This window comes from Podarcis liolepis, assembly GCF_965112155.1.
Source record: "Podarcis liolepis genome assembly, chromosome: 4".
Lineage (NCBI taxonomy): Eukaryota > Metazoa > Chordata > Lepidosauria > Squamata > Lacertidae > Podarcis > Podarcis liolepis.
The window spans coordinates 92,888,903-92,915,810 of NC_139558.1; the positions used below are offsets into that span (position 1 = coordinate 92,888,903).

Sequence of the window (26,908 nt, forward strand, 5' to 3'; positions counted from 1 at the left end):
AATAGTAACACTTAGAACTTGGCCCAGGAGCAAATTGACAACCAGTACAGATCTCTGAGTCCCGGTGTTATATGCTGGGTAGGCCTCACTCCTGGTGGGTATGTCCGCATTACAGCTTACTCCGCATCCACTACACTCCCACTGGGAATTTTTGAAGCCACATTCACTCTACGTTAGCTACAGTCCATACCAATCCTATAGTTTCTTGACAAATGCTGCTGTCTGATCCAATAAGAAAACCGCATGCAGTATAAGTGATGAGAACATACCCTAACAGTCATCATTGTGCGGGGGCGGGGGGGGGAATGAATGCACAAACACAGATGACAGTTAAATGAACAGGAGTTCCAGTGGGGTTTCAGGGATAGGGAAACCAAAAAGATCATATATTATGGATGAAGACGTCCCACCACCCTCTGATGCGAACAACTCTGTGCAAGGAAGCTTGAAACGCACCCGAGTGGATGTGACCTTTGACACTTTGTTAAAGATCCCTGATTTCTCCTGGGCTCCTTCTCTCCTTCCTCTACTCTACTACCGTTCCCATAATTCTCTAGGAAGAGATGATGAGTTTTAAACCTGCTTAAGTCCAGTGAAGATGATTGAGAAGAATGCCAAGCCTGAAAACATTAAAAATTTGTTCACCTTGCATAGGTCAATGACATGGTTAGCTATATACAATTCCAGTGCAATTTCATTTTTTCCTTTTGATCATCTCCCTTCCTAATTTATTTCATGTCACATTCTGTAAGCTTGTCTGACTTCCCAGTTAAAATTAAAAAGGGGGGAAGGGGCAAAAGACTAGCAGCAAGCCTAATTTGCCAAATAAGATTGGATCACTACGAAGGAAATAAAATACCCCTTTCCATTCCAGGCTTTATAAAGCCCATCTAATAATGGAAAACGTTTTGCTAAGATTGTGAATGGCTTCTGTGTCTTCAAAATGCAGTCATTAGTTTCTGGCCATTAGCAACTGTCAATAATACTTAGCATTTATATTATAGTCCATTCCAAGTGTCCCAAGTGCCTCTCATACATTATCTCCGTAATCCTTCAAACAGCCCAGTGCCATTAACATCTTCCTCCTCCACATATTATGCTCCTCTCAGTGATGTAATTCAGGCTAATATTTTCTGGAAGAGGACAAACAGAGAATGTTGTCGTGACTTTCCCTACCCTCAGGTTTTATAGGTGTTTTTGATAATGTGTTTCAATAGCCAGCTGTGTGTTGGAGCATTATCTGGTCATTTGAATCACCCCAAGGCCAGACATTATCAACTGGTCAAGACAAGAAGGCTCTGGACACATTGCCGACCTAAAACACAGCTATATTGTTCTTTTGCTCAATTTGGATTGAAGTTATAATAACTGACAAGATGAAAGATGAAAAAATATTTTGTAATAATTCCAGTGGCACCTTTAAGGTCAACTAAATATAAGCTTTCAAGGTATGAGCTTTCGTGTGTAATACACATTTCGTCAGATACTCTGAAGCAGAGGTCGCTTCAACCTTATGACTGTCGATGACTGTTATGGCAGTCGGTTTCACAGGGAAGGGCAAGGGATTTCTAAAGGGATAGATGACCAAAATTAGCTTTAGCATGTATAATGGGACATGAATCCAATATCTCTATTCAGACCAGGTCTCTCCATAGTTTTTAGTTTGGTAATGAGTTGTAATTCAGCAACTTCTCTTTCAAGTGTATTTCTAAAATGCTTTTGCAATAAGACAGCTACTTTAAGATCTTGTATAGATTGTCCTGGGAGATTGAAGAGTTCTCCTTTTGGTTTCTCTGTTTTATGATTCCTAATCATAGCTGTCAACTTTCCCCCTTTTTTTAAGGGAAATCCTATTCGGAATAAGAGAATTTCCCTTAAAAAAAGGAAAATGTTGACAGCTATGTTCCTGATGTCAGATTTATGCCCATTTATCCTTCCCAAAAGGGACGTGAGTGGTGCTGTGGGTTAAACCACAAAGCCTAGGGCTTGCCTATCAGAAGGTCGGCAGTTCGAATCCCCACGACGGGCTGAGCTCCGGTTGCTTGGTCCCTGCTCCTGCCAACCTAGCAGTTCAAAAGCACGTCAAAGTGCAAGTAGATAAATAGGTACCGCTCTGGCGGGAAGGTAAACGGCGTTTCTGTGCACTGCTCTGGTTCGCCAGAAGTGGCTTAGTCATGCTGGCCACATGACCCGGAAGCTGTACCCTGGCTCCCTCGGCCAATAAAGCGAGATTAGCGCCACAACCCCAGAGTCAGCCATGACTGGACCTAATGGTCAGGGGTCCCTTTAGCTTTTATCCTTCCCAAACTATTGGTGGGAGTGCACCGGATGCAGCGTAAATTGTAGGTCTCATCATTGCTGCACATTTTAAAATCCCAGTTGGATATAAATATACTGGGAAAGGGTCCTCCATCTTGCCAATACAGTGGTGCCTCGCAAGACGAAAACAATCCGTTCTGTGATTCTCTTCGTCTAGCGGTTTTTTCGTCTTGCGAAGCAAGCCCATTGACGGATTAGTGGATTGGCGCTATTAGCGCTATTAGCAGCTTATCGGATCAGCTGATAAGCGGCTTAGCGGCTTAGAAAAAGGGGGGAGGGGAAAAAACCCGCAGGAACTCGCAAGACATTTTCGTCTTGCAAAGCAAGCCCATAGGAGATTCGTTTTGCAAAGCACCTCCAAAACGGAAAACTCTTTCGTCTAGCGAGTTTTCCGTCTTGCGAGGCATTCGTCTTGCGGGGCACCACTGTACTTTAGTCTCAAGCTACTCTCATGGACTTAACTGCAAGAAGAAACCTAGTACAGAATGTTTGGGGCCTGGTAGGGGAAAACAAGGAGCATAATAAGATGCAGAAGATGAGTGAGAGCCAACAAAGGCATCTGGAAATGGGCTTGGTCATGGTTAGAGTAGCAGCTGAGGATAATAGATAGCAATGACAGTTCTTTGGATTGTCTGATTGCAGCCAAGTGAGTGCATGGAAGGTTCCTGAGCTTGTTACAGTAGCATCTTCACATTCTCTGAGGTGTTGGCCACCCGTACATTCTAGCTAACAACTCTGTATCGGGGGGGGGGGATCTAAGTTGTTTCAGCCTTCATGCAGCTTTCCGCCTCCAGCACTGAAATGTCCTCCTCTTTTTCAGAGCTTCAAGTTTCATAGACCTTTGCAGTTGCCCACAGAACTGTGCTGCTCAGATGCAACGCACATGACCCATTAATCCCCATTAGGATGATTCATGCCGAACAAGTCTTCACTTGGATAGTTTACCACATGGATATAATCTTTTATCATGTGGTGGATGTTTGTCATATTATGTGGTGATTCAGTTAGGGTTTTTGTCCTTAGGTCATGAGTTTTGCTGTGGTGTCTGCAACGTGCTGGTTCAAAATCCTGGTCAAGTCCATACAGTACCTGTAATCTTAAGTACAGTCAGGCATAAGTTGAACTGAAATCAATACGGCTTACCCTCAGGTAAGCAGGGCTAAGAATGGAGCCTTAGATGGGAAAGCCATACACAGTTCAAATCCCTGCTCAACCATGAAGCTCCCTTTGAAACTATAGGTTTCTACACCATACATTTTAAGCTCATGGCTTCTCCCAGAGAATCTTGAGAATTGTATATCTGTGAGGGGTAAACTTCAATTCCCAGAATTCTTTGTGGGAAGCCATGTGCTGTAAATGCACTCGCAATGTAGGGTTGCCATATTTTGAAGAGCAAAAAAGAGGACACATTTGCCGACTTTTCACTATGGACCTCTCTGATGACTCTCCTTTTACATACCCATGAGAAAGAGGACATGTCCTGGAAAAAGAGGACATATGGCAATCCTATGACTTAATGATGGTATGGATGTGACCATGCTTGCCTGGATGCATACATACTGGACATGCAGACACAGGGGTCCACCTCCTCAGTCGATCTGTGATGATCCACTGAGGGGGGCTCATTTCCCTGCCCCACTCATTAATGATCAGTCTTAAGAGCAGGGAGGGGTTATTTACATCCTCATTATTGGGCACCGGAGCTACCCATACATTCCCCCCACCCTTGCCACCACCAAAAATTAGTCAAATCTTGAAAGGGAGGAATTTGCTTAGAGGAGAAGGGGTTAGTCACCCATGCCAAAGAGCATGGACAACTACGTATGGAAGAAGCTGTTCTGTTAGGTATTGGGGGAAATAGTGAGGTAAAGATGAGCTCCAGGAATCACAAACATATCCAGCCAGTTGTGTTCCATCTTCACTGGCTGTCAATACACACCAGGCTTTGATTCAAGGTGCTAACACTTAACTATAAAACCTTGTGATGACTAAAGTCCCACACATCTCAGACAATCATTCCTTACGCATCAACTCTAAGGCTGTATACGCATTACTGACTCAAACCACAGCTAGGTTGTTCTTTTTTCCTTTTTTAATAATATTTTTTATTGGTTTTACAATTTAGTTTTGCATTCTCAAATAAGAAAAATACAGTCCAAAAGTATAGAATTCTCTGAATTCTCAGACTTCCATCCTCCCTTTCGAGGGGTCCACTAGTGATCATTTTCAGTGCATATCATATTATGCTCCATACTGTATATCCATAAATCTCTATTTTCTCCTATAGTTCTTTTCACATTGCATTATTTCAATGCTGCTAACGTTTTTAACTATTTACAGTGTTCTGTCAAATATATTACAAAATTTTTGCGGTCTTTGTTGAAGTTTTTATCCTCCTGCTTCCTGATCTTTCCAGTCATTTTGGCCATCTAAGCATAATCATGTCATTCTTTTTTCTAACTTGGGTCAAAGCTGCTTTGCAGGGAAATGCATCAAAACGTAGAATTTAATTAAAAATGAAAGGATAGACATGGGTTGTGTTCAGTGTCATGTGTGTGCACTATTTCCCAAACCAGCGAAACGTATGAGGAACAGTTGATTGAGCTGGGTATGTTTAGCCATGGAAAAGAGGAGACTGCAAGGAGATATGTAAAGGACTGACACATGGAAGGTAGAAAACTTGTTTTCTCTTTCTCAGGAGGGTAGGACCTGAACTTCAATATACTGTAGCCTTATGAGGCTTTGCCCTCGGGTGGGAAAAATATTGCGCCCGGGAAAGGTACCAATATTATGTTTTACAAAAAAACCCCAACCCCATAAATTCAACCCCGCTTCTTTATTAATCCCTCATGAGCCACGTCATCATCGCTTTGAATGCGGTAATTTCTGCAGGTGCTTGTGTACTTTGCCTAGAGTCCAAAGTAAAGGGCGGGTTGCCAGCAGAACAACAATATGGGAGGCAAGCCAGGCACGTATGGCGACAGGCCCATCTTCCCCCCTTTTGGGCGGGAATATACCGAGGCCGAGATATTCCCTCAGGCCCTGCGACGGTTACAAGCCCCCCCCCCCGGCTCAAACCGTTGGTGACCGTTGCCGATGAAAAAGAGAACGAGGGAAGGCGGGGGAGGAAAGAGCGCGTCGCGCGGCAACTCCCGACCGATTTCGTCACCGCGTTCCTGCTTGTTACGCGGGAGAAGGGCGGGGGCAAGAAAGACGCATTGCCGCGGGGTGGGTGCGGGGAGGCGGGCCGGGCGGCGAGGGGGAAGAGCGGCGGCGGCGGCGATGGAATGTCACGTGGCAGGGGCGGAGGGGGTGTGGCCCTAATTTTTTTAAAGAGCATGTCACGTGGCTAGGCGGGGGGCGGGCGGGCGATAGAAGGGAGGGTGGGGAGAGAGAGAAAGAGTAAGAGCGTCACGTGATGCCGGAGGCCCGGAAAGCTCTGAGGTGGAGCTGAGCGTCTCCTCCGTCCGCCATTTTCCTGCGGCGACCAGCTGTGCATGTGTGCGTGAGGGAAGGAGAAGGGAGGCTTACGGTGGCGGCGGCGGCCGAGCGGCAGGCCGCGGTAGTGGTCGAGGCCGAGGAGGCGGGGAAGGAGGAGGAGGAGGAAAGAGGAAGGAGGAGAAGCCTCTTCCCGGGTGACAGGCCCGGCCCTTCCGAAGGCGGAGCGCTGCCGGGCGTCCTCAGCGGCCGCGGCGGCGTTGTTGAGTCCAGCCGGGACCGCCCTCCTTTCCTCCCTCCCTCCCTCCTTCCTTTTCCTTCTCCTCCTTTCCCCGTCCCTGCTTCGCCAGCCTGGTTGAGGAATAGCAGCGGCAGCGGAGTGTCTCTGAATCCGGCACCGCCATGTCTGGGCAGAGCCTGACCGACCGCATCACGGCGGCGCAGCACAGCGTGACCGGCTCGGCCGTGTCCAAGACCGTCTGCAAGGCCACCACGCACGAGGTGATGGGCCCCAAGAAGAAGCACCTGGACTGTGAGTCGAGACGGACTTCTCCTCGCTCTTTCTCTTTCCGTTTCTCCCTCCCCCACCCCCCGCCCCGACCTTCGCCATTCTCGCTGTCGCCTTCTCTGCCCTCCCCGCCAACCTCCCCGAGCTGCCCGTCCAGGCCCGGTTTTATTCGCCGGCCAAATACTGTACTTGGATTGCAGTTCCTGTGCTTTGCTACAACATCTCAACGTAGGACCCCCCCCCTTTTTTCTACTCCCACTTTTCCACCATCCTCTCTGAAATGAGAGATGAAACGAGACGGCACCCTCTTCTGGTTTTTACTCATTTCATTTATTTAGCCTATTAGATGCTTGGTTTCCAAGCGACATACATATAATATATATATGCACGCACACGCACATATACATATGTGTTTGTGTGTTTATGTATGTGTGTATAGTACCTATATACACATAAACACTCTACCATAAGGGAATAAAAAGGTGATCATATGGTACATTAATATATCGTGTAACATGACACTTAAGAAATGTGTTCAGTTCTGCACAGCATCACCTCCCTCCCCCCCAGTTTTAATTTTTACTTTTTTTCTATGAAGCTTTATACCCCTCTTTCCCCACAGTGTTTGGCACCCTCTCATCTTAATTTAAGGAACCTGTTACCTCACAGTGTGATTTTGGCCAGTTTGGAATATATGTGTAATTGGTTTAGAAAGTAAGGGTCTATCAGTGGCTTTTAGCCGAATGGTTGCTGGCACACAAAAGTGGGGAATGGTGATTGTCTTCATGCAGGCTTCCTGGACTAGATTGGATTTTGGTTGGACCTAGTAAGACACATGTTGTGTTCTTCAACTTTGGTCCCCAATCTTTCAGTGGTTTTCTACTGTGTCATCTCTTAAAACGTTTTTGATCTCTTGGGAATCACATCATTGCATTCTCTTGATACTCCCCCCCCCCCGCAAAAGTACAGTGTCTACTGTAACCATGCCAAACCATTGAATTGTTAGTTGATCTCCTCCAGATGTTTAACCAGTGCAACTTCAATGTTAGTACATACCATTTTAGCCTATTGAAAGAAGTATAAGGATTAATGATTTAATTAGCTACAGCTGCAGCTTGTTTCCTGGCTATTTTATTTTTCTTCCTATTCTAATGGTTTGTCAGAAACAGTATAGCTGCTGCTGATAGTAACAATAATAACTCATTTACTGAATTGGTTAACTATTAGACTAATCTACCAATCAAACCAATTAAAGTTTCAGTACAACCATTATCCTTAGGCATTTTTTTCCAGTGTGACACTGAGTAGTTCACCACTTCCTTTATGAAACTTGCCTTTGTTATTTGATATGCTACATCTTTCCCTTGGCACTGTAATCTTCCTCCTAACTGATAAATGAAGCACACCTCCTGATATTTGAAATGTCTCAAACCTGCCTTCATTCTCCTGACAGTCTCTGTATATGTAATTTGAGCCTGTCTCCATTACCTTGTTACTTATTTCAGGTTTCTCTTTCCATTGTACCCCTTGTCTAGTGTATAAATCAGGGATAGCGAACCTGTAGCCTTCCAGATGTTACTGGATTACACTTCCTATCATTTGTGGTCATTGGCCATGCTGACTGGGCTGATGGGAACTGATCCAACAACTTCTGAGGAGTCATTTCTCATTCCTGCTAATAGAACGTGACTTTGGCAGCAACCACTTACTACTACTTCTGTGGCCTAGCTGCTCATCTTCAGGAAATTCTGCTCAGAAGAGGAACTGACACCATCTACTTCTGCATTCAAGTTACATTGTATCAAGATTTTAAATGTTGAAGTACATAAGTAGAGCAATTGTATCTTTAGCTTTGACAACTTTCTGAGAATAAAAGTTTTCTAAGTTGCAGTTTAGAAAAATAACAACCTTCCTGCCAGGGCTGCTTGCAGAAAATTCTCAGAATGTTTGAGTTTTGCAGACTGTATATGTCTAAGTGGACATGTATGTCTCTGTACATACATGAGAGATATCACCAGTAGCCTCTTAAATTGATTCTTCTGTACCCCTGTTGAAGTGAGAATGGTTTGGGGAAATGACTACTTAGAAGTTGGAATAATGTTTATGCCATCTTGGCACCTTTTGTTAAAGCTTGAAATATGGTCATGCGACCAAATAAACACTTAAGCACTTGAGGGTCCAGCTGTGTGATCCACTGTTCGTCTTCAAATGTCTCCATACTCAAGGAGCTTAATAAGGGACTACTAGCTGGTGACCCTTCAGATGTTCTTGCACCTGAGCTTCCATCATCCCTGACCTTTGGTCATGCAAGCTAAAGGTAATAGGAGCAGGAATTCAGTAACATCTTGAGGGTTACAGGTTAGCCACCCTGAAAATGTGTAGCCATCCATTTTGCAGGGTGGATTGAGGCAATGGAATTTCACTTTGAGTCTGGCACCTCACCCGTTGATAATTCTGGCTGCCTCTAATGTGAGATCCCCAAGGAAAAAGCTAATACGTAGTATTCCAAATGTATTCCTTGCCTCGTAGTTTCATAAAGTTGTGAATGCCGCTTTAAGGTACTTGGTTCCTCTTTTGAGGGTCCTGTCATCTGTTTCATTTCCTACTTTGTAATATGATGGAAATGTCTATGCACTTTTTAAGTTACAAGTTTGCATAGTGAAAATAAGTTTGAAGTCTTCTGCTTCTTAATGGGTGTGTGGGCTCAGTATTGAAGTTAGTGGGTTGCATGTGACTGATGGGAATCTTAACATTATGAAGCTCTTAATAGTCTGATATCACCAGGCTTTGAGCAGCACCATAATGGAAGTAATTTTTAATTCTGCTGTATTATCAGGACTGTTGTGTTTTGTATGTTTATGAAATTGTCCTATGGATGTAGAACCTGATAGTGGGTGCAAATTTTTGTACCCACTTTGATTTTTTTTTTTAAAAAGGTGAGCTTTCTGTGCTCAAGTTGCAATTGACCCCAAACTCCATGTTCTTTTATTCTATTTTCCTCTGATTCCTTGTTCATTAACCCCCCCACCCACCAGATTCTTATGAAAAAGAGTGCTTATATGAAAATATATTAGTTTCACTATTTAGTTTTTTTGGCAGTTTTAAAAATATATAATACATAGTCAGAATTTCCATTGACATTAAAGGCTGATGGAACAGCTTGGAGAGGTTCCATGCATGCTCTTACATTTGGTTTGAGAAGATTTTTTAATGTGCATCTGAACAGCAGGTGCATGATATGTTCTTTGAAATTTTCCTGTAGAAATCTCCTGATGGCAGATGAAAACAAACATCCTTATCTGCCTAGAAGAGTGATCTGCAGCTGTAGAGAGTTCCAGCTGGTTTCTTATCATTTGTCCTACAGATGTTTCAAAGCCTGGTCTCTGCTTTAAAGCTTTTGCACCAGGGGTGGGGGGTGGGGAGTTAGCTTGCTGCACCCTGCCAGTTTTAGAAGTAGAGGACAAATTGTTGGGTTTATTCTTTTGTGTTTGTCAAGCAGGTAGAGTACTCAAGTTTGTGGTTCTGATTTGGAAAGATTGCACTAACACAGGCTTCCTCAAACTTGGCCCTCCAGATGTTTTGAGACTGCAATTCCCATCATCCCTGACCACTGGTCCCGCTAGCTAGGGATCATGGGAGTTGTAGGCCAAAACATCTGGGGGGGGCGAGTTTGAGGAAGCATGCACTAACAGCTGTAGGTGTTGCATGCCATAATCTCTTTGGGAAGACCTGGTGGCTTAAATCTTGTTCATATGCAGTGGCATAGTATGGGGGAGCACAGGGACGGTTGCCCTGGGCACAATGCCACTGTGTTGCAGTGGTCCCAAAAGTGTTGCATGGCTGGAAAGGAGGTGGCTTCCTTTCCAATTCCTCCACAGCTGGGATGGATCACCAAATCAGATCCATGTCCTTTGCTTACAGATGCTGTGTACCACATGCTTCTCGCACAATTGCTGGCACTGCTGGAGCACCCAGTGGGAACAAAGGTGGCCACATGAGCCTTGATTGGCAGTGTGTTGGCTCCTGGGTTGGACTGGCAGAGCTTCTTGTGAGTGCACTATGGAGAGCTGAAGTGGCTGGTGCAGGGTGAGTTGTGGCACCTGAGGAGCTCTAGTTGAGCGGGTTGAGTCTGCATCCAGCACCTCCTGGGCAAGCCTGTACCTCAGAGTTTATGCTAAAAATGGGGGAGGAAGACCCATGGCAACATGCTATCCCCCTTCCCCAATTTTGCACCTTGCTCTGGGTGCTGGCAACCCACACTGTGCCACTGTTCATATGTAAGGTCTGAGCACTATATGTGATATTGGAAAGAAAATTTCAGCCAAGTCACATTGTTATGAGATGGTGGGAGAATGGCTACGCTTTCTTCTTAGCATGTAATTTACTGGCTCACTATTAATTCATGAATGTGATGATGTTGTACTCTGCTTGTGGCTATACTGTAGCTTTCATTGCTTAGAACAGTCTTTCTCATCCTGGTGATACTGATGCTTTTGACCACAGTTATCACCTTCCTGGACCATTGGCCATACTTTCTGGAGCTGATGGGAGTTGTAATCTCAGAAATCCTGGGAGGCAACAGGTTGGGGAAGGCTGGTTTATAGTTATCTGGAGAGAGCTGGCAGATGGTTCTGTCTTCCTTTACAGAGTTGGAAGTGGAGGAGGAAGATTTAGTCTTTTTTTTTTTACACTAAAATGTGTCATAGCAACTTCCAAAGAAAGTAGATTGCCTTTAGTCTCCTTTAGACTATCTTAGAAAACTTGTTTGCTAGTACCCGTAACTATCACTAGTAATTTCCCTTTAAGATAACTTTTAAGTACAGTGGTACCTCGGGTTACATACACTTCAGGTTACATACGCTTCAGGTTACATACGCTTCAGGTTACAGACTCCGCTAACCCAGAAATAGTACCTCGGGTTAAGAATTTTGCTTCAGGATGAGAACAGAAATCGTGCTCCAGCGACGTGGTGGCAGCAGTAGGCCCCATTAGCTAAAGTGGTGCTTCAGGTTAAGAACAGTTTCTGGTTAAGAACGGACCTCTGGAATGAACTAAGTACTTAACCCAAGGTACCATTGTATTACACAAATGAAGGCCTAGATTCTGAGTGAGGTATTCCATGCTATTTAATGAATGTGTATTTTTGGTTTCTATATTTTAAAAGCATCTTTAGTAGTGTAACTGTGTTCATGTGAAGGTTGTTGGGTCATTCTCAATAAGGTATTGATGGTATGATGAGGTGTAGCTCTGTCTAGGGTGACAAACAATACATGTCTCTGAAGTGTGTCTGACACAGGCTGCTAAACTATGCCATCTCAGAGGTAAATCTTAGTGAATTCCTTGGGTCTTACTCCCAGGTAACTGGGATTAGGATTGCAGTTTTACTAGCCCAATTAAAGTACCTTGCATTTATACATGTATTACTATTAAAACTACAAGGGAGGGTGCTCAGATATTTAGCATTCAATAAAAAGCCCACATTGACTCAGATTGGTGAATTTAGTTTTCTAAGGTTCTCTTGGCAACGAAGTAAAAACTTTATGAAGGCTTTCAAAGCTGGAATCGTGGAGTTCAAGGAGAAACATCTGGGCTTATGAATGCTTTGGACTTCCAAAGCCTGATTGCACAGTGTTCTTCCTTATTTGCTCTCTGTAAGCAGCATGTGGATACTGAATGGCTAATCCCTTAACTGACAACATTCATTTGATACTAGAAGTATTCCAGCTTCCTAGTAATGCCTTTTACCATATGGTCTGCTGCCTCTGAAATCCTGGGATTGAAAAATTCTTCCTTTGCAATCTTCCACTATACCAAGCACCTAATCTTCCTTCCTTCCTTGCTTAAAGCATAATTAGTTGAGGAAATAAAAGTATTCTTATGTGTACATTATATGTTTAGATTGTCTTGTGTCTCAGTTGTAATTGCTTTGTGGGTTGGAGTGGAAGAGGATCTAATTCTATAGGGGAGAAAAATCTCTTGTGGAGATGGTCTGGCACATACAGTCAGCCTGGCAGTGTTGTTCTCCTTTCACAGGAATTCTTGAAAGTTGGGCCAAACCTGAATTGTGTAATTTGTACAGCTGCTCAAATTGGGATTGATTGTATAACTTCAGACCTCACACACTTTAATATTTGAATTACAACATGTGGAAGTATTCCATGAAGTTTTTGGAGAGCATTTTATTTGCTGGATTTGATGCTTGTTTCCTAGAAGGCATGTGAAAACTCCTTCAGGTATAAAAAAAAATTATTGTTTCAAATTACCAATGCCAACATTGAGGAGGGAAATGGAAAGTTTTGTCTTATGCCAGGATTAGGTATAACCAGCTCCTAACCTGCATTGCCCATCTCAATGCAAATGAACCACTGTACGGTATATTCAAACATAAAGAGTAAAAAAACAACTGTTTCAAAGTGCAATCCAAAAATTACAGCGCACACTGGAGTGTAAAGTATGTGTAGACATTGTATTCCAGCAACTGAAACTCTTCATTATTCTAGAAAAAATATGCTGTTTCATGAAATCACAATCAAATGACATCATGTAAAACCTTTTTTGCAGACTTGGTTATTGACAAGTAAGGTAGCTTTGGCCTCAGTTCAGCTTAGTGGGGAGCATTGTTGCTGAGGTGTAATTATCCTAGTTTAAAAGATTTTCTGTCTTAACAATATTGCTGTTAGAATACTGTCACATGCTCTATGCTACAGGGAAAACCTGAGAGGAGGTATTGGCGAAAATTTTCTAATTCCTTTCAAACTTAAAACTGTGTTCCCTGATTTAATATCGCTCACTGTAAAACAGTTCTAAGCTATTAATATATCTGCATGTACAATGCATATAGATTAATGCTTCCTGCTGAATCCTTCAATCACAGGGCTGTCATGCATAACTGCTCTAGTCTGTGTTCATCACAAAAAGGCAGATTGGTCCACAGGATCTGATATCAAATCCCGTTTGAGCTGTGGACTAATTGGCAACAGACAAATCACAATCTGTCTCAGTTTCGAATCAGAAGGAGGAATAATGACCACCTTGTTGCTTTTTTTAAAGGCATGTGCAGCATTGTAAATCAAACATAACAGTAGCTATTTTTTTTTTTCCAAGCAGTAGCTAATTCTAAGCTCAGGCAGCTGGTCTGTTACATCAATACATCAAGAGCTTTCTGTACTACTGTATATACACCTCACCTGGCTCGTGCATAATATGTGGTTAAGGCATCAATATTTTTGTGTTTCTGGCTGTTCCTTTTAATATTCAAAGTACAATTTCACCTCACTTTAAAAAAGCTTTCTTTGAAAGCAACCTCCTCCCCAAGCTTCCGAAAAGTTCATGATCAAGCATTCATTTCCCAATACCGAAAATGTTTTGGCAGAGTATTGGGCACAAGAAATATCATTTGAAATTGCGTCGTGTAGCAAGAGGGTGGACCCTTCTGCTAGAGAAAGCGAAATTAAGTTGAAGGACCTCAGCTGCTGTAAACACAGAGAAGAGGGGAGTGCATGAGTCAAGACTTGCTACGGCTCATGAAACGATGATCAGAATTTGTGCTGGGTCTCTGTTGTAATGTGGGTGTCAAATAAAGTAACAAGATGTGCTTAATTCATTGTGGAAAATGAGGATGGTAACATGGACCTGCAACATGCCTACTTCTATTGGGCATCTGTAAAAGAACTACATTGCTTAGTATCACCATTGACACAATTTGTGTTGAGTGTCTCACATTTTAATCATTGGCAATTTTGAGGCTTTGCTGTGGTTTGCAGCACTGCTTTATTTTGTTTAAAATGTTGAAAATATTTTGTTCCATAAGTAAAACTAGCTAAAACTTCCTCTAAAATCAGTTACGACAACTAGACAGATTTTTTTCAACATCTCCCCCTTCACCATTTTTGAAATATTCAATTAACTCTTATTATTTTAGTCAGGGTTGAAATAGACTTGGATATCATCTCAAATATTTAATTTTGTTTGATTTTCTTGTAAACTGGGTTCTGATTTTTTTTTTTAAAAAATGAAAAGCAGTGTATAAGTACTTGAAATAAATTGAAAGAAATTTAAAAATGAGATTAGAATATTGTCTGATGCTATGTTAATCCAGGTATAGGAGATGAACTCATTATTTAGGTAGAAAACAATCTTATCCAACAATAGATAACTTTTGTCAGTTGCCTAGCAATAAATAAAATCTAGAATCCATCAACACTTCTTATAATGAATAAATCCCTGACAGAGTATATATTCCTTGATTAGGCACCTGTTAACATTATTGTATTGTCTTTCATGCAGCAAGGGTGTGCAGAAAAATCTGAATCCTGAATTCCTGGTTTACAGCATCTTTCAAGCCACTTGTCTACATGCTTGTTTCACTTAATACTGCATAGATAACAGACTATGTAAAGTTCCTGAGTGGCGCCCTGTGACTTGGCAAAGGGCAAACCCATTTGGCTCTGTATTCTTGGTACTTTTGGTGGTTAAGTGGACAGTACCTAGGGCATGAAGTCAGCCCAAGGGTTTAGGTTAGGTTTTAGGTTTCAGCCTGCAGCCCATGCCCATATTAGATTGTTACCCCATGGTACTGTAGAACCTTACACTTCTTTCGTACAGAGGTGCTTATTTCTGTTCTTGCATAGTATGTGTGCTACAATTTTAATTTGAGATCTTTTTTTGGCATGGCACTCAAGGGACAAGGAATACTTAAATGTTCCCAGCTTCTGAGCTACACCTTTCCATATTCAGGTCAGTGGTAGTCAAACAGGCTCATAAGTAATCTCATTCCATCTTGATTAGATATTGATGATGAGCATAATGGATGCTGTAAAACTAGTACTGAAGTATTGTGTTTAAATGTCAAGTATATGCTTATTCTCTATATGAAAACTTGGGCAAAATATGCGTACTGCAGTGGCAACTACTAAAGGCAATTTTTTATTTTTTTTAAAGGAAAACTGGGTTAAGAAAACTAGAGGCATGTTCAGGTATTTGTCTGACCATGTGAACATTTAAAGTGTGAATGCACATGCAGATGTCATCCCAATGTCCTTGTGTACCTCATGCTTCCCCGGACCCTGACCTTCACTGTGTTAAACAGGGGTCTTGTATTTGAGTTCAGTTAAATGTTATTAGGCATACAGACACATACCATAGTAGGGGTGGAGATGAGGGTCTCCGTTAAAACAGGGCCGCTGATGATGCTAGGCATTTTACTTGAGTTACTTGAGTGATAGCATGTAAAGCCCCCGACAGAGTGCTTTCTGACCCTTGCTCTTTCCATGATAGTTTTGTAAAGTTATGAACAACTTCATGCCACATGTGCTAGGATATTTTTCGCAGTGTTGGTTTTACTTATAATAGCTTTCTGCCTGCCTTGGGCCTAACAAAACTGCCTCGGTCCTGTATACCCGAAGGAGCATCTCCACCCCCATCGTTCAGCCCGGACACTGAGGTCCAGCGCCGAGGGCCTTCTGGCGATTCCCTCATTGCGAGAAGTGAGGTTACAGGGAACCAGACAGAGGGCCTTCTCGGTAGTGGCGCCGACCCTGTGGAAACCCTTCAGATGTGAAGGAAATAAGCAGCTATCCTATCATTAAAAGACATCTGAAGGCAACCCTCTTTAGGAAAGTTTTTAATATTTAATGCTGTATTGTTTTTAACACTTGATTGGGAGCCGCCCAGAGTGGCTGGGGAAACTCAGCCAGATGGGCGGGGTATAAATAAATAAAATAATAATAATAATTACAACTAAATACTACTTTCTTGTTCAGTAGTTGTTAGCTGTACAATGAGCAATCCTAAAGAGTTAATGTCATGGCAAATTTTTGTTGCACCTTGGTTTAAACAAGCAGTTAAGATTTGAGGGCTTCTTATTCTATGGATAATTTATATGGGTCAGTTAAGGCATTTGCTATCTTGGGTGTATGGATGCATGTTCTTTAAGACTAAAGTCTACAGATTTTTGGCTTTGACAGGTTACTGGTGGCTTTGGGTCTTCTATAATGGTGTTCTTGTTGGACCCGTGACACTGTCAATACAATTATTGAAGCCCTTAGACTCAAACAAAAACAGGATTTTCCCTGCCTTAAAAATCAACGCATTGTATGCCAACATGTGCCAGTTATACTCCATATGGATGGAACTACTTTCTGACAATTACGCTTTTCATGAAAGCAAAGCAATTTGATATTCATAATGCTCTGTCATTAATTCTTTGACTTACTGTGAAATCCTTGTTGCAAATTAGATATTTCAGACTTTGTACTTTGCATGCTTGGTTAGGGTATCTGGTGGGCTATAGGTTTCCCATTCTTGACTTGGATATATTTCAGATGCTGCTGCAAAGCAAAACAGTTACTTTATGCTTGAAATGATGGTCTGATTTACTACTTCTTGATGGAGTTTTTACCTGTTGAGTACTGCTCCTGCTGGATAGTATTTTGATGCAATTCTGCAGTATGCTCAGCTAAATAAAATTATTGGGTTCTGTTGCAAAATGATGCCAAGAAGGATGCAAGGAAGGTAGCTCTGTGGGCAGAATGTGGTATTGTAACATTGGAAGCCAAGTGATGAAAGACCTGCCAATAGTATTCAGAGCAGAAGCAGCATACTGCTTGTAAAACACCTTCTTAGATTACGTTTCTGTTATAGTATGTTGGTTAATTGTAATTGTCTCCTTGAAATATGGCCACACCAAATGGCATTGTTCCAGAAACCTGCTGAATCTTGGTATGCAGAGTCGATACCATCAAGGAGGTTGTACATTGTCCTTTCTCATATGCCCATAAATCTTACCATGAAGTATCTGTCAATGATTATTTAGGATATCTTGTTTTAAGGCTGGTTGTTTAACCTGTTGCATACTTCAGTGCTGCTGTGCAAAGCAATGGGTTAATAATGATCTTTAGGAAGAGCGATAAGTGATTGTATTAATATTGGAGGACTCCTGAGGCCCTGACGTTAAAGATTTGTGCAACAATACTTGATTAGCATAAGATTTTCAAGTCCTCCTTCTTTGTCAGGCAAGCCAGGGATAGACAAAATATTGATCTTGATCTGCTGATTGACTGTTTGGTTATTTGTGGTATATCAACAAGGATTTATGCCTCCCAGTTGTTCAACAAGAGTAACAACAACAACATGACTCTTCCCTGGCCTAAATTTTATAGCTGAAATGATGGAAACTTGGGATAAGCAGGAGGTTGTTTGTTTGTGTGTGTGTGTGTGGGGGGGGGGTAATAAGTTCCATTTTAATGTTGGTGATCAAAACAAATTCCTGGACACAGAATTTAATTATTTAAGTGCTTTTTTGCCCCAGGCTTTGGTTGATGGACCTCAAGGTTTTAGAAAAAAACAATCCTGATCCTGCAAGTCTGAAGTCTGCCCACCTCTGAGGCAAGCCACCTCAAACTTGGGTCAGTAGCTGCCTCTGGTATGATGAGTTAATAAAAAGTGGGGTAAGAGAAGCTGTACCTTTTAATGTTTGCCTAAAGGGCCTCTTAAATAGCAGCTTTATTCTGTTTGCCTTTCCCAGTTTTATTTATTGAGAGCTGATGCATAGTGCAGCATGTGGTAACTTTATCTCTGCAACAAGTTTTAATCATAGCATATAGTACAGCACAAAGTATTGGCTGTCTACCAGCTGATCCCTTATTTAAACCCAGAAAATGATAAATCTCCCTAGCACAATTTATAGCTTGAGATAAAAAGAATACAGCAAAGAATATTGTGAAAGTCAGAAAAGATAAAAGCAGTTGGACGTTTTTTGATGTTAATGTTGAAAAAGACAATAAAATGGCTCATCAATGTTAAAAAACAGAAATGTTTTTGAAAGGTAGACCAATGTGTGTGGTGCTTCAAAATACTGAGGAGAGACTTTGTGTTGTGACAGTGGACTACTAGACAGTGCAGAAGAGCCTAATAATAAAAAATATTAGCTGAAAAAGGCCCATCTAGTGCAGCTTCCTCTTCCTGCAATGGCTAACTATGGGAAGTCCATAAGCAGGACCAAGAGCAACAGCACTCCCTCATTCATTTTCTGATAGTGGAGGTTATAAATAGTCACCATAAGTGGGAAACATTGAGAACCGTTTTTCTCGTTCCCTGCTTTATGTAACATGGTATCTGATAAATTGTCCAACTATGGATTTTGGATTTACCTAACTCAAGATACTCCTTTGGCCTGCATTTGTACTCAGACGTTTGAACAAGGGAACAAAGCTGAGTTTACTGAGGTATGCCCCATTTTGAATAAAAGTAAGTTGTCTGGTTTTTCATTCCATTTTTTTGACAGTCTCTTATGGAAGTCAAATTGTGTACTGGAAAAACTGATTATGGTAACAGTATATATCATACCAGCAGCAAAATTACAATAGACCACAAACACATTTTGACTAATCTTACCTTTGGCACATAAGTCAGCTTCTGTCAACAATTTAAAAACCTTTTGGGAAGATCTTTAGTATTTGGAATACCCCATATTATTTAACTGCTGATGTTCACATGCCTTGATTTTGTGTTCATAGAATCATAGAGTCGGAATGGTCTTGGAGGATCATCTAGTCCACAGTTAATCACAGTTGTGGTGGCCAAGCAGCTTTATTTGTGAAGCTGGTGGTTAGGGTCCATGCAGTTCAGTCCATTTCATGTTTACTCAGAGGCACATATATTTCCAATATTCATTGTTGGTATATTTGCATAGTTGACATTAATGATGGACTTTGCTTTGATTCTCTGTGTTGCTTTCTTAGATAATTGGGTATATTTTTTACTGTTCACATACCTCCTGTATTATCATACTAAGTTGTTTCAGCAGATATGCCTGGGAATATATGTAACATTTGAACTCTGGCATGGCTTTTCATCAACAAGAGGCCATACACCCCAAACTACTTAGCTGTGTTAAGCAGTTCTTCAGTGAGAGCCTAGCTAACATGCTTTCACCATTGACCCTTGGCTCTGCAGGATATATGAAAACTTGAATGGAATTTGTTCTCTTTAGAAAAAGGCATGAGTCGGAAGAACAGCTGAAGTTAACTTTGGATCAGTAACCTACATGGCATATTTTAAGTCTTGTCACAGTTTAACTTTCTCAGCAGCCACATAAGTTTCCTGAGGCCTTAGCGCTTCATCATTTTGAAGTCTGTATGTTGTTGGGGAACATTACTGTAGCCTGTACAGTGCTACAGTTCAAGTGCTATTCATTCCTTTTATGACATCAGAGGCTCTTCAAAGAAAGGAAGTGGTTCTCATGATATTTTTGGACGCCTTATTTTCAGACTTTTTGGGTTTCAATAAACTTGATGGATGGCGGCTAACAGATTGAGATTGAATCCTGACAAGACAGAAGTACTGTTTTTGGGGGACAGGAGGTGAGCAGGTGTGGAGGATTCCCTGGTCCTGAATGGGGTAACTGTGCCCCTGAAGGACCAGGTGCGCAGCCTGGGAGTCATTTTGGACTCACAGCTGTCCATGGAGGCACAGGTCAAATCTGTATCCAGGGCAGCTGTTTACCAGCTCCATCTGGTACGTAGGCTGAGGCCCTATCTGCCTGCAGACTGTCTCGCCAGAGTGGTACATGCTCTGGTTATCTTCCGCTTGGACTATTGCAATGCGCTCTACGTGGGGCTACCTTTGAAGGTGACCCGGAAACTACAACTAATCCAGAATGCGGCAGCTAGACTGGTGATTGGGAGCGGCCGCCGAGACCATATAACACCGGTCTTGAAAGACCTACATTGGCTCCCAGTACGTTTCCGAGCACAATTCAAAGTGTTGGTGCTGACCTTTAAAGCCCTAAACGGCCTTGGTCCAGTATATCTGAAGGAGCGTCTCCTCCCCCATCGTTCTGCCCGGACACTGAGGTCCAGCTCCGAGGGCCTTCTGGTGGTTCTCTCACTGCGAGAGGCCAAGTTACAGGGAACCAGGCAGAGGGCCTTATCGGTAGTGGCGCCTGCCCTGTGTAACGCCCTCCCATCAGATGTCAAAGCGATAAACATCTACCTGACATTCAGAAGACATCTGAAGGCAGCCCTGTTCAGGGAAGTTTTTAATATGTGACATTTTAGTGTATCTTTCATCTTTGTTGGAAGCCGCCCAGAGTGGCTGGGGAAACCCAGCCAGATGGGTGGGGTACAAATAATAAATTATTATTATTATTATTATTATTGATCAAATGCAATGATCTCCTGGTTAAATGGACACTAATCCATGAGCGCTTATGCTCCAGTACACTTGTTGGTCTTTAATGTGCCATAGGACTTCTAGTTTTAGCTACCACAGAGTTAAGATGGCTCTTCCTTTGCAAAGTAATGCATTGAATGTTTTAAATCTAATTAAATAGCTTACTGTTGGTGGATCAGGGTTGAAGAGGGAATTCCTGGCCATATTGTGATACAGATTTGGAGGACAAGTAACCTATAGCATGTTGAAGCCTATATTGCTGGGAAATGCTCTTATTTGAAAACCTGGAGAGCTGTTGTCCATAAGTATAGACAGTCTGAAGCTGTCTTGCCAATCATTGCAAGAACTAGATTTTTTTTTAAAAAAAAAATCCATATAAACGTAAATTGGCCCACATCTGTGCACCTCAGTTCTGCAGAGCTGAGGAATAGCCACTGAGGTGTCCTTTGTGTGATCATACTGTAGAGCAGGGGTGCCCAAACTTTTTCCAAAGAGGGCCAGATTTGATGAAGTGAACATGCATGAGGGCCAACCAAAGTTGTTGAACTCTTTTTAGGATTGAAGTTGTTGAGCTTTTTATACAATTTTACTGCAAAATTGTTGAGCTTTTTTTTTACAGTTTTACCACAAAGTTGTTGGAGCTTTTTGGGAGATTTTACCCCAGGAAATAAACTGCCACAGGGGCCGGATTAAACTGACTGGCAGGCTGGATTAGGCCCCTGAAACAGACTTTGGACATGCCTGCTGTAGAGCTTACAGGAGGAAGGGGAGAATCCTCAGCAAGGCCATCTGGCTTCTTGTAATGTACCTGCAATGGCATTTAATTGAAGTCTGGAGAATTAAGTACCGTACTGAAATTTCTCGCATTACCATCCAACCTGTGTTATTGGCAGTACTCAGTTTATGGAACACTCTCCCAAGTGACATTCATTTGGCTCTCGTGGTAGGTACATTTAAACAGGCATTTTTATTTGTCCAAGCTTTTTGATCTTAATTGAAACTGGCTTTTATTGGGGTATGCTATAGTCACCCACTGTATCTGATTTGTGATTCTGTGGTTTTAATGGCTCTCATTATAATGTGTCTTGTTTCCCCTAGTTGATCTTTTTTGCCAGCTCTGGATTGGAGGAAGGGTGGGATATAAAAATAAATCCTAATCTTTAACCTGGTCCTCCCTATTTTATCCCTAAGTGGCCCTGTGAGAGAATTTGGGGAGAGGGAGAAACTGACTGGCCCAAGGTCACTCAGCAAATTTCATGGCTGAGTGGGCGTTTGAACCAGGGTTTCCCTGCTTCCTGTCAAACACTCTAACCATTGTGTCATGGTTTTTTCAGATTTTGTGAAAATTATGTAAACCCACCCCCGAATGTTTGCATGCTTTGAAACAAACTTGCTGCTGAAGCAGCTTTCCCCAGCTGGTGCCCTCCAGATGTTTTGGACTTCAGCTCCCATCAGCCCCAGCCAGCTGAACAACATGTTTTAAAGAGCAGTGTGGCAAGGAGGGCAACTTTAAGCAAACCTTGAATGTTGTCATTTGTACACTGAACAATTCTAAGTGTAGCTACCTGCTAGTATGGTGAAGGATGCTAGATGATGACTACCAAAAGGCTTATAATTAACACTAAGACCTACATTCCTTTTGTTTTAATAACAGGAAGAGAAGTGAACTTTGATTAGGTGCATAGTTGTCTAAAACTTCCTGGTATTTGGATTTAAGACTTTTGATGTCAAAGTCTGTCTTGCCTCTGCTTCTTCAGCCCCTAGGAATGTCTTTTGTCTTCCTCCTACAAAAGATATTTACCCAAGTGATAAGCCTCTTAGCTAATGTTGCACTTACACCCTTTCAGGATTGTCTTGTCATTAAACCGTATGGATTCCTGCATTTCCTGTAAAAGTATTTTTGGATTTGTTTGAGATACCTGCAAAGATCTGACAGGTTTTAAGATGAATAATTGTGTGTATAATTGTTTATGACTCTATGTTAACCTGAATTGACCTTTACTTTCAAATGAAAATTGAAAGCAGCCAAATTCTAGTGCTGCATCTCTCTCCCCCCCCCCCTGTCTAGCCTAATGCCAGTCAGTTTGAGTAGTTGATTCTTGATTAGCTGCTTTTGAGCTGCAAGGTACAACCGGAAGGCACATAACATATATTGCAGCTATTTTTTGCTTTGGAATCGGCTGCTCTCCTTTGGTGAGTTGTGATTGCCCCAAGAGTAGAAATGTGCAAGTATCCCTACTGGCTCATGAAGCTCCTGGCAGCTGCCATAGTACTGTGTTATCTTTCCCCAGCTAGCAAAATATTTATGGGTGCCCTGGGAGCTGCTCCCTTCCATTTATTCTCTACCTCAAACAGTGAAAAGAAATATCCATGGAATCTGGTTCTGTACACAGTTATTTTCAATATATATTCAATAAACGCTTTCCAATCTTCTTTAAACGTATGTTCTTCTTGTTCTCTATATGTTAAGTCTGCAAGTTGTGCATATTCTGTCAACTTAAGTTGCCAATCTTCTTTGGTTGGGACCTCACTCATTTTTCATTTTTGGGCTAATGAAACACAGGCGGCAGTTGTTGCATACATAGCCTTTCCTGACACCTGGGGATTTCAGTCTGAATTATCCCCAACAGAAAGGACTCTGTTTTTTTTGGTGTTGTTTTTTTTTTGGGGGGGGGGTAATTTTAAAACTTTTTCCCAATTCATTATAAATCATTTCCAAAATTCTCTTTTACCCTTTTACATGTCCACCACATATGAAAGAACATTCCCTCCACCTCTTTACACTTCAGACACTTATCTGATTCTGTCTTGTAAATCTTAGCAAGCCTACTTGGAGTTAAATACCATCAGTGAATCATTTTCAGGTAGTTCTCCTTCAAGAATAACATGCTATAAATTTTAAGTCGCTTTTCCAAAGTTTCTCCCAGAGGTTAAAATCTATATTGTGTCCTATATCTATCAGAACTGTGACAAATTCCTGTCCTACTCTCACTGGCTAATACACAAGGATGCTACTTTATTTAAAGAAAAACAGTCTGGTGTAGGATAATTGTATGATAATTCCTTGCCCTAGACTCTGTCTTGTACCAAATAAAATTAAACACACAAGCTCTAGGCAGAGCACATCTTTTACGACAAACCAATCTGAATTCTTTGTTAGATTGGTAGTATGCACCCGCTCTTGTAAGAACAAGTTTTTGTTCCAAGAAGTACATGTTATAACAACTGTCTTGTTCTAGTTAGGATCTTGGGCATTTCCATTTATTTTTTAAATGGGATGGCAGAAAAGGTTAAAGAACTATAAATAGCACCTAAATTCACCACCTTGTAGCTCTTATGGTTTCTGTAGTTGTAAGGTAGACTGAGGGTATATCTTGTGTTCCCTGTCAGAAGGAGGTAGTCAAGGTTTATTTTGATTTTAAACTAACACATGTGAAATTTGCAATGTAAGGTTCAAGCCAGCTTGCTCCCACCTCATTCTGCAAGGTGTCTAGCTCATTTGCTTGAGTAAGATATAGTGAAAACTCAGATTAGAACTCCTTTGGTATATCCCAGATGCACCCAGGATATAGGAAAAGCTAAAGGTCTTTATTTATTTATAATAAACTGGAAGAGAACAACATTTTCTCTTGGTGCTTATCTGTAAGAACATGAAGTTCTACTGCATCGGCAAAGTCCATCTAGCTTGACGTTCTGCTTCCAACAGTGAGTAATAGGATGCCTCCAGGAAGCTCAAGCGGGGCATGCAGTCAAAAGCTGTCCCTCACTGCTGTCTCTCCTTCCTCTGAACGTGGAAGGTTCCATTTAGCTATCATGGCAATAGCGGTGGATATTTAGTATACTGTTCCATAAAGCCACCTTCAATAATGTCAGCATTATAGATACATAATGCTTGACGTTTTACATGGCATGCTGGGCTGATCAAGTCCTGGGTTGTGTTTAGAGTGTTGTAGCCCAGCTATCCATGGTGTCATTAAAGCATTAACTGCATCTGGCTTAGGGAACCAGATCCTTATCCACACCCCCCCACACCCATGGGCCAACTTTGGCAGGTGATGAGGCCACCCTCATGTTCTATCACCTGACATCATGATAGCATCAAGTGGCTGATAGATGGGAAGTCCTACCCACCTGTCAAAGTTGATCTGCGGAGGAGTGGAGTTTGCTTCACCAGCACATTCCCCAGGCGGAAAGCCTCATGAAGCAGCACCCATCAGGATTGAACTCTCTGCTCAATGGCAGATGAATGAAGAGTTCAGACCTACTGGCTGCAGGGATCTACTTTCCCAGTGTCTTCCCTGCAAAGATTGAATTAGCAAAGCACACACTAGCAAGATTGTATTTTGTTCACAAACTGGTGACAGAGGGATCAGTCCTGTTGGTTGCAGGTCTGCGTCACCGGTGCCTTTTCCCACAAGGAATGCATTGGTGAAGCAACACCCAGCAGAATTGAATCCTGCCATCAGCTAATGTCTCCCACTGGTTGTGGTTTCGGGAAAGTGGCCTCCCACACCTACATTAAAATATTATAGCAAACTGTCAGTGGCATACAAAATAAATAAATAAAAATATATGAAAGCTTAAACTCAGAACAAACTTGGTTGGTCTCTAAGGTGCTACTGCACAATTTTTTAATTCTTTTTATTTATGTTGACTGCATCAGACCAACACGGCTACCTACCTGTGTCAGTGGCATAGTGTAACATTGGAAAGTGTCGATCACTTCTCCTACCGTGGCAATTACCTTTCCACATTGATGCCAAAATTCAGCGTCGCCTGAGCTCTGTGAGTGCTCCTTTCTTCCGATTGAAGTGCAGAGTGTTTGAGAACCAGAGCATTTGCAGGGAAAACAAAATGCTTGTTTACAAAGCTATTGTACTACCAACCTTGCTGTATGCATGTAAACATGGACCACTTATAAACACTATCTCCAACTTCTCAAAAGATTCCATCAACAGTGTCTCCAAAATATTTTACATATCGCTTGGGAAGAAAGGCAGACTAATGCCAGTGTACTGGAAGAAGCAAAGATCACCCGTGTCAATGCAGTGATTCTTTAAAATCAATTTCTTTGGACTAGTCACGTGCGGTTGCCTGATCATAGTCTTCCAAAGCAACTACTCTATTCCGAACTTAAAAATGGAAAGCATAATGCTGGTATTCAACAAGAGGCTTACAGACTCTCTCAAGGCAAATCTTAAAAAATGTAATATAAACACCGACAATTGGAAAACACTGGCCTGTGAGCACTCCAATTGGAGAATAGTCTTTACCAAAGGTGTCATGGACTTTGAAGGTGCTCAAACTCAGGACGAAAGGGAAAAACGTGGTAAGAGGAAGGCATGTTTGGCAAACCCTCACCATGTTAAACTGCCACCTGGAAACCTATGTCCCCACTGTTGGAAGGACGTGCGGATCCAGAATTGGCCTCTACAGTCACTCACAGGATCACTGTTCATGGTGACAATCTTACTCTGCTACGAGGGATCACGGTAGAAGTCCCTTAAAGTGGTCCACTGTGCTTGTGTTTGCAGCTGAATACCTTTAGTGAAAGATGTTACTGTTTAAAAAAACTTTAGATAAGCATGTGTTTGCTTCACATGTTTTTCCTGCGACTTTCCACACCTCACAGCAGAGCTAAGAGACCTACCTAACTTTCAGGGCGGTAACAGTACGGTAAAAGTTTTCCCCTTCGTGGGTTTTGAAGCAGAATGGTATTGGGACATGAAATTTTTAAAAAATGCTCCCTGGTGATACTGAAGCTTAAATTAATTGGAAGATGGAAGTAATGAATTTCTGAAGGGTCTACATAAAAATACTGAAACCTTATGGATCTTGAAATTTTGGGGGCTGTTAGGTACGTTTTCTTAGTGGAGGAGCACTTAGTCAATTGGGCTTCGGTGGCACGGCAACAGTGGCCCCATTAGCTAAAGTGGTGTTTCAGGTTAAGAACAGTTTCAGGTTAAGAATGGACTTAACCCGAGGTACCACTGTACACTTGTTTCCTGTTCCCTCATCAGCACTCCCAGTTAGGTCCTGTGCAAAACATGCTAAGGAAACTTGGAAATAAACAGAAAGGGGGACTTTCATCACTCCTAGGCAATTCCCTGGATGATCCTTGCTTGTCTCCTTTTAGAAAAAGTACACGGAAAAGGCAACTCCAGTCTTCTCAAAATAGTCAAGGAAGTTTTTGTTTCACAAAATTATAGTGAAAAGGCTTTGAAGGAAGGCTGTTCTACACTCGTTCTACACTGTTCTATACTTTGCTTGGCGAGGAGGCAGAAACGTGTTTTTTGTTTCTACCAGTCTTGTGTAGGTGTTGCCCTTTGGACAGTTGCATCTCTTAAATTACTTACGTGGCTAATTATCCCCCACAGAGATGAAATAATGGCCTGATAAAGATCAAGGTGAAACCAATTTGATAAGGCTATAAAGTTCAAAGGGCCACATAAAGAGGTAGACAGGTATGGA

General features: G+C 42.0%; 1 protein-coding gene across 14 annotated transcripts in view; it reads left to right on the plus strand.

Annotated features, from left to right (window-relative positions):
- The first annotated feature begins 5,541 nt into the window (after window positions 1-5,541).
- PICALM (phosphatidylinositol binding clathrin assembly protein) overlaps window positions 5,542-26,908 on the plus strand; it is a 66,601-nt gene continuing 45,234 nt past the window's right edge. For 5 of the 14 annotated variants that reach the window (XM_083499574.1, XM_083499585.1, XM_083499587.1 and 2 more), the window contains exon 1: window positions 5,703-6,289. In XM_083499574.1, the coding sequence (XP_083355700.1) occupies window positions 6,160-6,289 (130 nt within the window). In that variant the 5' untranslated portion in view covers window positions 5,703-6,159. Of the gene's footprint in view, window positions 6,290-26,908 lie in introns of all 14 variants that reach the window. The other 9 variants (XM_083499581.1, XM_083499586.1, XM_083499576.1 and 6 more) reach the window with 4 other exon arrangements.